Source organism: Cyanistes caeruleus, chromosome 3 (assembly GCF_971803275.1).
Source record: "Cyanistes caeruleus chromosome 3, bCyaCae1.hap1.1, whole genome shotgun sequence".
Classification (NCBI taxonomy): Eukaryota; Metazoa; Chordata; class Aves; order Passeriformes; family Paridae; genus Cyanistes; species Cyanistes caeruleus.
Window position 1 is genome coordinate 78,126,706 of NC_141703.1, and position 10,009 is coordinate 78,136,714.

The window sequence follows — 10,009 nt, forward strand, 5'->3', positions numbered from 1 at the left end:
TGTGTAATCTCATTAACATTTTCAGACTACACAGTAGCTACCACTTCTGCCACTATGCTTCACTAATTTACTTTTCCTACTTAATGGGCATGTCAGCTTCAGGAAGGGAATATAAAAGTACTGCCATGGCTTTTGCATTGCTTTATTAGACAGCCTCTAATACAAAGGAAGTGGCTAATGAAGCACTCGGTGTTTTCATTACATGTGCACATTGTGGTTCAGTACAGATGATGTTAAGACTTCAGGAATTCAGTCTATAGTCACTTTGTTATTTGTGTGCTATGTGCTAACCTAGGATGATTATCCCTGTCATCCTTCTGCCATTCCTATCTTGCTGCCTGAGAAGGGGGGATGAGCTATGAGCATTTTCTATTGAAAATCAGTCAGCATGCTGTGGAGGAAATTCTCTTTTCTAGTAAATTGGTTACTTATGAAAAACTCTTGTGCTTTGATGATTTTCTTCCATTTGTGATCTTCTAAAGTTCAATTACATAATAACCTTCAGAACACAGTGTTCAACATATAATTCCAGACATTTGTTAGTTAGAACTCTTTCTATCTGCTAGAGGTGGAGTTGTCTGCACAATTAATATGTTTCTCCATATTTCCAATGTATAGATTCTAAAGAGAACAAAAAGCTTTACATATGAAAGTGACCACAATTCTTAGGAGGCCTGCATTAACCATTTTATCTGCTACTGTCAGTGGGATGGTAATAGTTAAAAGCTGTAAATGTGGATGATGCCACCGTGCTTTTCTATTCTAGACATTGATCTTAATTTTGGAAAACTGGTTAGCAGACCTACTGAGGGAACGGCACTGAGGGTGGAAGACCTTGTAAAGCAGTATTTCCAGACAGCAGAGAAGGTATTTTTCTATCTTTTATAATTCCTATTTTTAATGTCATATAATATTTTTTATCTTTTTTTTTTTCTTTCTTAGTGGAAGTAGTGTGGCCTGAAAAGACTCTGACATTCACCAAGAAATGAATTTATTTCCCATAAAACTGTCTGAGAATTACCACATGAAGTGTGTGTCTTAGAGTAACTGTTGCATATAGGTTGTGTAGGTATGTGAACACACACGTTTGAGAGCATGATAGCTCTTTGTGTGAACTTGCAGTGTGCAAGTGATGTGTCATGTACTCAAGTACAGTAGGAAAATGTGAAGAACTACCTTAATTTACTCTAGGGCCAGTATGAGACTGTAGCATTTACTATTACAGCTGACTTAGAGTCACTTGTTACTTTTCAGTATATTTTGTGTTCTCAGATGTAATGCACTTTTGTGTTTCATTTAAAGCCGAGCAGGGAGAATGAAGATCCCTGATAATTTGCTTTCTTCCCACACTGTTGTTAAATCTAGTTTATTTCCCTTTCCCAGCACCAGTGCAGTATCATCTAAGAGATAAAACAATAATCAGTGAGCCAGGTGCACAAATGCTTGATATGGTTATGAAGCATAACTTGCAAAAGCTATTTCAGTTGTAGAAAGTCTTTGGAGCAAGAATTCTTGAGGTTAAGATCCTTCAAACTACATCATCCTGCCTAACCTTAGACCCATGCTAGGTGTCAGTATTGGGACAGCATTTATCATGTTCCTTTGTTATACTTACTTTATTTAAAAATTTTATTTCATAATAGCTAGAAAGTTCATTCCTCTGGGCAGCATTATTTCCTGGAAGTTTTTATTTTAGATATTACTAGCATTGTGGTTTCTTTACTGTTCCTTTTGCTTTGACTAGTTTGAAAAATACTCTGTAAAGCTGGTATGACATGCTAGTAGCAAGAGAGTTGTAACTGGTTTATGGCAAGTAATGTTTGCTTATTGCTGTGCTTTTCTCTGTTTTAAATACTCAGTGCACATTACTGTTTTTGCAACCAACTTAATGTAATATTTATCTGAAACAGCTGGAATATTGTTTACTTTCTTTAATGGCAGATGCTTCTTAACAAATTATTTTTCCCAATTCTAAAGAAAGTACAGCTTTCACTTCTAACTGAAAGAGGAATGGGAGAAGCAGTGCAAGAGTTTGTGGACAAAGAGGAAAAGGATGCCATAGAAGAGCTGGTGAAATTTCAACTAGAAAAAACGCAGAGGTTTCTCAAGGAGCGTCACACTGATGCAGAGGAAGGAAAAATAGATGAGGAGGTAATGTTCTGTTAATGTTGATTCCCCAAGAGAGGTCAGGACAGTAGCAAAATCAGTGCTCAAACATGGTTTAATAAATTTGCCTGTGTGTGGAGCATCTGCAACACTTGCCTCCAGTCATTTTCTGCAATTAATAAATGAATAATTAATTTATGATGAAGTTTCAAATACATTATTTCAAAACTTGTAGTGAAAATGGGGTTGCACACATGTTCATAGAAAAAATCTAATGCATGTAGAACATCATATTTACCACTATTGTGAGAAAGATGGTAGATATCTCTTCATAGCTTTTTCATATTGGCTTAGGAGTACAGGAACGGGACAGGCATAAAGGAACTTTACCTTCAGGTGCTCTACTTGCTTCTAACTGCTTGCAGTTAGCTGGGGGTACCCCAGAGACAGGCCTGGTTTATGTATATTGAGAAACCTTTGAAAGACATTTTTGTCAACTTGTGGAGCTTCCATGAGCCCCTGTATTCAGCTGTAATATTCAACATTGTAGAAGCAGTTATTCTGCAGCTTATCTGTGCACTGTTTAAAGAATAATTTGATGGGGAAGGAAGGTTGCACCTACCTGTTTTCTTACTGATTGCTTTAATTCATGAAGGGTTGAAAGAGACCATAAACATTGTCTCTTCTCATCATAGTTATTTTCTGTCTTGCTTCTTCATCTCTACCTCTTTTTACAGTTATTCATATTTCAGTGTCCCTTATTGTCAAAATTACTATACTCTCCTCTTATACACAGTATCTCCTTCATCATGTCCAAAGCTTTCTTCTTCCCCAGTGATGTAGCTCCAGTTATTAACAGAACATTTTATTCTTAAACCATATATTCTTAAACCACGAGAGGCCCCTAAACAAACTGTTCTGTTATTCCTGGACTCTTCACTTCTCACATGAGCTTGACTTAATGATTCAGTGGTTAAAGCTTTGCACTTTCTGTATTTTGATTATTGTATTATATGAACTGTTTGAACTTATTTTGACAGGAACTGGTTTTTTTTATTCAGGTGCGAAAATTCAGGGAAAGTAGAAAAAAGAATACTGAAGAAGAGGATAAGGAAGTCCGTGAGGTAATTACTCTGAATTTTGAACGTAGGCTGAAAAATGGAGTGGTGACTTCTGCATATAAATGCAGTCATTTAGCAATGCTTCAGCAATACTTCAGCATTGTCCATGCCAAAAAGTGCCTGTCTGCCTTTAAAATAAGCGTGGTTTAAATCTTAGGATAGTATGTGCCTAAGCTACTGCTCAATTTGGCTTTTGAGGTGTCTTTTCTTCTACAAATTTGTGAACCTGAATGTTCATTATTTCATGCTTTTAACTAAGGTTAGACCAGGTAGGTGACTTGCTAAAGATCTTTCAGCTTAAGCTCTTGTTGATCTCATCAGCAGTGGACACGTGGATGGACTATATTGGGTGGTATTACTGGAGCAAATGGAGCGTATCAGTGAACCATTAGGTACTGTGTCCTTATCAGCAATCTTAAATCTCAGGTCTCCCACGTATTCATTATCAATTGCATATGTATTTCCAAAGAAAATTGCCAACTACTGCTAGCATGGGTGCTCCTTTGTCTTTGCAAGTTATGTGGGACTGGAACGAACTTTTGAAATAAGGGACAGCTGGGGTGAGATTCAGTTCTCCTAATCTGGGATATCAGCACCTGAGCTAGTTGTTTTAAGCACCCGCTCTCATCAATGAAGTTCAAGTCACTGGAGCCCATAGGGTGCTTCCTCTGAGCAGATATATGTAGCTGATATATGTAGGATGACCTGAGCTGTTCACCAAACTTCACCGACAATGTGTTGCATTAACGAGCTCCATTCTCAGATCTTAGCTAACTACTTTGTATTTACATGTCTAATTAAATAAGCAAAGTATTTTCACACATGTCCTCACCTTCCATAACACTGGACTTGTTAGCCAGTCCTAAGCTTCGATGGTTTAGAATTACACTTTTTTTTTATAGTTATATAACATATGTATTGTACATAACTAGGATTTAATAATGGTATGTTTCATGATTTAAGATTCTTTTTTCTGTAATTACTGTTCAATTTCAGGCAATGATCAGGGCCAGAGCCCACCGGTCTGAGGATGAAGTTCTGGTCTCAGCCTCCAGTGATGAAGATTCCATGGATATGGAATCTATTAGTCCAGGTGATGGCCTTTCTTCAACACTGAGCCGAGGAAGGGGTCGGGCAAGAGGTAGAGCAAGAGGTGCAAGAGGACAAAATTCAACAGCAAGAGGTTCATCTCGAAGAGGAAGAGGTAAGAAAAACTTTGCAGTCTTTGTACTGCAATTCATTCTTTAAAAGGTGACTCTCTGCTGGTGCTTTCATCAAGTGGAAATTTGGTGCTTAAGAACTCCTACTGGAAAAAAAACTCTTCTCAAATACATATGGTATCCTATTACATACAATTGATTGCCATCCAAGGCTCAGGTTGTGGCTTTTTCACTGTGATTAAAAGAAAAATATCCTTCTTCCCAGCTGTGGAAACATAGTATACTCCTAAAAGATGCATTATTGGGAAGGTTTGTATAATGAAGTGCATGAAGAGACCTTTGTTACTGCTAAAGGTAATGTATTTGATCAGTGTAATGAGGAGATACAGATTGCTTCTATCCTGATGTAATTTACAAGAGACTTCAATGTTTCTATTGACTGAAAAAATGGGGAGTGTATCTTAAGCAAAAAGAGTTAAATAGCTCCTGGACTGAGTGTGATTGTACACTTTACAGTGGTAATGGTACTTCCATTGTAGATGTACTTTCAGTGTGTGTATATATATATATATATATATATATATTTTTCTTTATATATATAACTTCTTTAAGTTGTCTCAGTAATGTGCCCAAATGTCTGAGAGCAGGTTGAGTTGAAACAAAGGCTGTCATCTTGGATATGATTTGGTTAGTGCTTTTCAACTAGGTCTGTGAGCCTGTGCTCCAACACTGTTGTGATCCCATCAGAGCAGAGCTCTGTGTGTTAAAAGGTTGTGTCTGTGGACCTTTGAACACTTGACACAGAGAAGTTCTGCATGTAAGGAGGGCTTTAATTCAAGGAGAAAGTGTGGAGTAAAGAGGATTGTAGATTTTTTAAGTGACTTCCCACTCAGTAATGATAGACTAAAGAGGAAAAGAAATTACTGCTGAACAGATTTGCATTTTGTTTGTTATCTCTACAGGAACCACTAGCCAAGAGTCAGCTTCTGGCAGCAGATCCTACAAGCCTGTATCTATGCCTAGCAAGAATATGTCTATTGTGGATGGTAGGCCTGTGACCCATCTGTCACTCTAATCTGCTCTCTTAAGTTGTAGTGAAGGTGTTTCTTTAATTGTGAATTGTTTTAATTGCCTTTTATTCTATTAGTCCATTTCAGCTGTGAGAGATTCTTTCAGCACTAATTAAATAGAATAACTTACAGTGATGACAGAAAGAAAAAAGAAAAGGAAAAAATAAGATAAAATATAAAATATAAAATATAAAATATATAAAAATAATTCTTCTGTCATGGGGTAAAATGGAATGTGTTAGGAACTTCTAGCTAGAGCTGCAAATAGGAAACATATTACATAACACAGTTTCTTAAGGAATAAGCATAGAAAGAATAAGACTTTTTCAGGCAGAATGTTCTTCAGAGGATAAAAAGTTAAATTTGATTGATGTTTACAAGTTAGTAAGCTTTAATGCAAATCTATTTAGCCTTACATTTTAGCGAGTTTTGGAAATGCCAGTTTTTACTAGGGAAGAAAACTTTAAGCCACCTCTGTATGTGACAGTAGCTGTTCCTTGCTGTAGAGGAAAGGCTCTGAGGAAACAGCATAGGTAATCGGAGAATTAAAGAAAAAAATAACCCTCACTAATCTAAACATAAACCCCCCACAAAATACTCCAAGGTAGACTGAATTTTAAATTAATCAGCAAATTACCTTAATTTTAAATTGGTCAGCAAATGATCCAAAATATTGCATAGAAATTAATTTTAGCAGATGTGTTCATATTGAACCTGTTAGGAATTTCAGTTACAGTAGTATTTTTCATGTCCTCTTAACTGATGTTACTGATGGTTTTTCAGCCAGACTGGGAAGCACTAGCAAAGGCTGACAGACTCTGTTTATGTTTGGGGTTGGTTGGTTGGTTTGTTTTACAGGGTGTTTTGCAATGGAAATGCATGCTAGTCAGATCTTAAATAAAAAGAACTATATAATGTTGTTTACATTTAATTGTGTGAGCATTTTAAAAGTGTTACATATGTTTTATTCCAGCCTTTAAGTCTTCGAAAAGAGACCACTCTTTAAATTCGTTCCAGTCTTACTCTGAGGTAAACACCTTGTTTGTTGTATGATTGAAATTGTGCTATCTTTTACTGTTGAAAAATAAATACACAGTCAAAACATTAGCCTAAATCAGCAAATGTTCCCAAGCTATCAGTCCCAGCATTAAGTTTCTACTTGTTAATCTGTAGACCTCTTGTATCTTTTTCTGCTATGGTGTTTGTCTTGAGAAGAGCCATATTTGTGACCATAGTCTAAGATATGGGGTGTATATACATGAGTGCTTTGGTAGGTTCTGCCAGGTCAAAGATGTGAAGAATAAACTTGTGCTGTGTTTGCAAATTTGTGCAGTTCTAGCCTGGAGCCCTCTTGAGTGTATAGTATTCTATCTTAATAGGTCTATAGTTGGGAAAAAACCAAAAGTTCTGTGCTATTGTACTGACACATTATGCACTCTCTCTGTAAGGAAAATCCTGTGGAAAAACTTTATACTTTTTTTTTTTTTTTTTCAGGATATTATAGATGTTGATTCTGATCCAGAAGATACTTCTTTTGTTCCTTCTTCTTCCAAAGCAAATCAAAGGTGAGTATGTTTGCTTCATTAATGCAATATGGGCCTTATTTCTGACCGGCAATCAGTGGAGTCCAAGGATCTGATTGACTACCAGATTTTTAGGAAAGTCATAACGCTGCTTAGAGAATTTATGTAATTTTTTACTTGTTAATATGGGTTATCTTTCTGTAAGAGAAAAAATTAGATTACTGATTGAGGTAAACTTGATCAGAGCTTTATTGTTAATATGTTACTTTAAGAATTTGTATTGTTTTACTTATTGTTATGTCTATTTTTACTTTGTGTATTGGTGGTCCAACTCAAAGGGGAAGTTATTGGAATGTCTGGTGACTGAGAACATGCCGATACAATTTTTTTTCTCTTTGTATGTTTCAAGGTTGCCAGCTGTATCTTCACTTAGTAAAAGAGGTTCACAAAGCCAAGCATCTAGAGGAGTTGATTTTGAGTCAGATGAGGTATGGCATATTGTTGGGGTGACACTGGTGGTTCAATTCTTTTCCCTGGGACCAAGATTGACGAGAGAGAAACTGTTTTCGTGTTTGGGCTTAGGATGTTTATTTTTCCTTCTCTATATTACATGTTTGCAGACAGTGAGGAGCTATATATACCAGGCTAACAAGGTGCAAAATGTCTGGAGAAGTATCTCTTCAAGGTCTTTTAAGTGTCAAGTATTTTAAGTAATGAAATGCCAAGTAACTTATTAATAACCCAGTAACTAGACACCTGTGTCCCACAGTGCAGATTCTCCCATCCAATCCCTTAATTAAATGGGGAATGATCCCTCAATCCCAAAAACCCTAGAAGAAAAAAAGAAGAAGAAGGAGAAAGGGACAATGCCCTAAGTCCTCCATGTTGTCTCTTATTCACTAACATAGCTCAAACCCTCTAACTTACACATTCACATTCTCAGTTCTGTCTATTAATTTTGGAAGCCTTTTCCATGGCCTCAGGTCGAACACAGTGTTCTCTTGAGTGCCAGAGCCTGTCAGCACAGATACAGGAATATTCTCTTTGCCTCTGACTCCAACAGTATATAGTACTATTTTTTAGTTTTATTTCATGTAAGTTTCTATAGCTCACTGTTTGACAGCTATTTGAGTAATGCATTTCAGAGTGAAATTGAATTGATTTTTTCACTAACAGGGACAGATTATTGCAACTGACATTGATTAGACTACCTGCATAATTATTAGATAATATTAGAAGAGACCTCAGAAAAATACCCAATCCTTTTTCCCTTTAATTTTTAATCAGTGAATTGTCATTACTCAAATGTGAACCTGGAATTGCCTGGGAAAAAAAGTAATTACAATCTCTTCTAGTACTTAGCTATATCCTTTCATTTACTTATATATTTTATTCTTGTAAAAAGGAAGATTTCTTTTTTCTTTTTTTTTTTTTTTTGCATTTAGAAACAGCTCTTTTCCAGGGCATTTTATTGTTACAAATTATCTAAGTACATTTTTTAAAAAATTTAAAACACTGCCTTCAGGTCTAATATGTCTGTCCTTGCAGTATATCTTTGAACTGCTAGAAAATGTTTTTTTCCACAATTGAAAAAGTAGATCTTTTTACACAGTTTTGCACTGAATAGAAGGCACTATATTGTGTCAAGCACTGTGCAGTTTGTTTTCAGTCTGTCATGCATGGTCAGAATCCATTCCTTAACAGTGTCAGATGACGGCCACTTCAGAGAAAATACTATCTTCTTGTCCCTTCTCCCCACTGTGCTATCTCTTCTCGTACCTGAAATAAAAACCTACATGTTTGCTTGAATATGCAGAAAGAGACAGTATTTTTGATTCATTTTGATGCACATCATCATTTACAAATATCAGTAAATGATGATGTGTAATGTGTATATAGACATAATCTTACTGAGGTATGTGCTGCTCATTTACGACTGAAATATAGTTTGTTCCTTATTTCAAAGTAGCTGTTCTGGTCATATTGACATAAACTTCTGTTCTCTGTACATACATCACATGGACTTTTAAGTCAATAAATGACCCCTTTCATATCAAAACCAACAAAAACAGATCTGTCAGAAAACATGGAATTGTATGGCTAGGCTTTCTAGTTTAATCTAAAGATGACTGCTTTTTTTATGACTTGGAATGCCTGCTAGTTTTAGTAATGTGTATCTCTTTGCAAATTGCAGGATGATCCATTCATGAGCCCTGCAACATCAAGAAGAACTAAGTGATTTCTGGCTCACTATGCAAGAGAGTCTGTGGAAGTTTGTGAAGAAAATGGAAAGCAGTTTGCAAGACTTCCTCTATGTGATATTTCTGTGTAAATGATGGCTTGTCTTCCATTTTCACTTCTGTGAAATGGTTTGGTTTGGGTTGTTTTTTCTTTCAGCAGCACCAAATTTGGTATAATGTCTGTTACGTTGCTCGATGCACTAGGCTAGAAGGCCTCATACTCTAAAGTGCTGCCTGAAAGTGTTAGTTCTTTCTAAAACTCTGAAACTGTTCTTTTTGGGAAGATAATAAAAATTACAGTTATATCTTTTATAGAAAACTCCATCTCTTTGGTTTGAATTTTACAGAGAAGTAAATTTATAGTAGTCTGCAGGTATGAATATGGACACAGTCTCAGCTCAGTGGAATTGTACGTGCAATTTGCTGTGGATACAGTTGAAAACTCTGAATTCAGAGTCATAGTTGGACACAAGAATGCAATTTTCAGTACTGAAGCTGTAAAATGTCTTATTGATTTCAACTCTACCAAGAGAACTTAAACCCAGTATTGCACTGCTATTAAACTTAATAGTATGTGGGAATGAATTCAGCTCTGTAATTCAAGAAGTAGGAAAGGGGACTCTGTATTTTGATGTTACACACATCTTAGGAAAAGATTTTAGCTGAGTGTATAATGAATAATAAGAATGAATGAATAATGGGAATCATATCAAAAGCTCTTTCTCCCTTTTCTCTTTTTTTCTTCAGTCAGCTGTCAAATTCACAGTGGCTTTGTGTTTTATCTATGGA

At 36.0% G+C, this 10,009-nt stretch overlaps 1 protein-coding gene across 3 annotated transcripts in view; it reads left to right on the forward strand.

Moving 5' to 3' along the window:
* The window catches only part of MRE11 (MRE11 double strand break repair nuclease), a 23,451-nt gene extending 13,912 nt beyond the window's left edge, over positions 1 to 9,539 (forward strand). For all 3 annotated transcript variants that reach the window (XM_086882076.1, XM_086882075.1, XM_086882077.1), the window contains 9 exons: positions 767 to 867; positions 1,978 to 2,151; positions 3,168 to 3,230; positions 4,224 to 4,431; positions 5,350 to 5,433; positions 6,431 to 6,486; positions 6,952 to 7,022; positions 7,390 to 7,468; positions 9,175 to 9,539. In XM_086882076.1, the coding sequence (XP_086738202.1) occupies positions 767 to 867; positions 1,978 to 2,151; positions 3,168 to 3,230; positions 4,224 to 4,431; positions 5,350 to 5,433; positions 6,431 to 6,486; positions 6,952 to 7,022; positions 7,390 to 7,468; positions 9,175 to 9,219 (881 nt within the window). In that variant the 3' untranslated portion in view covers positions 9,220 to 9,539. The remainder of the gene's footprint in view (positions 1 to 766; positions 868 to 1,977; positions 2,152 to 3,167; positions 3,231 to 4,223; positions 4,432 to 5,349; positions 5,434 to 6,430; positions 6,487 to 6,951; positions 7,023 to 7,389; positions 7,469 to 9,174) is intronic.
* Positions 9,540 to 10,009: the final 470 nt, after the last annotated feature.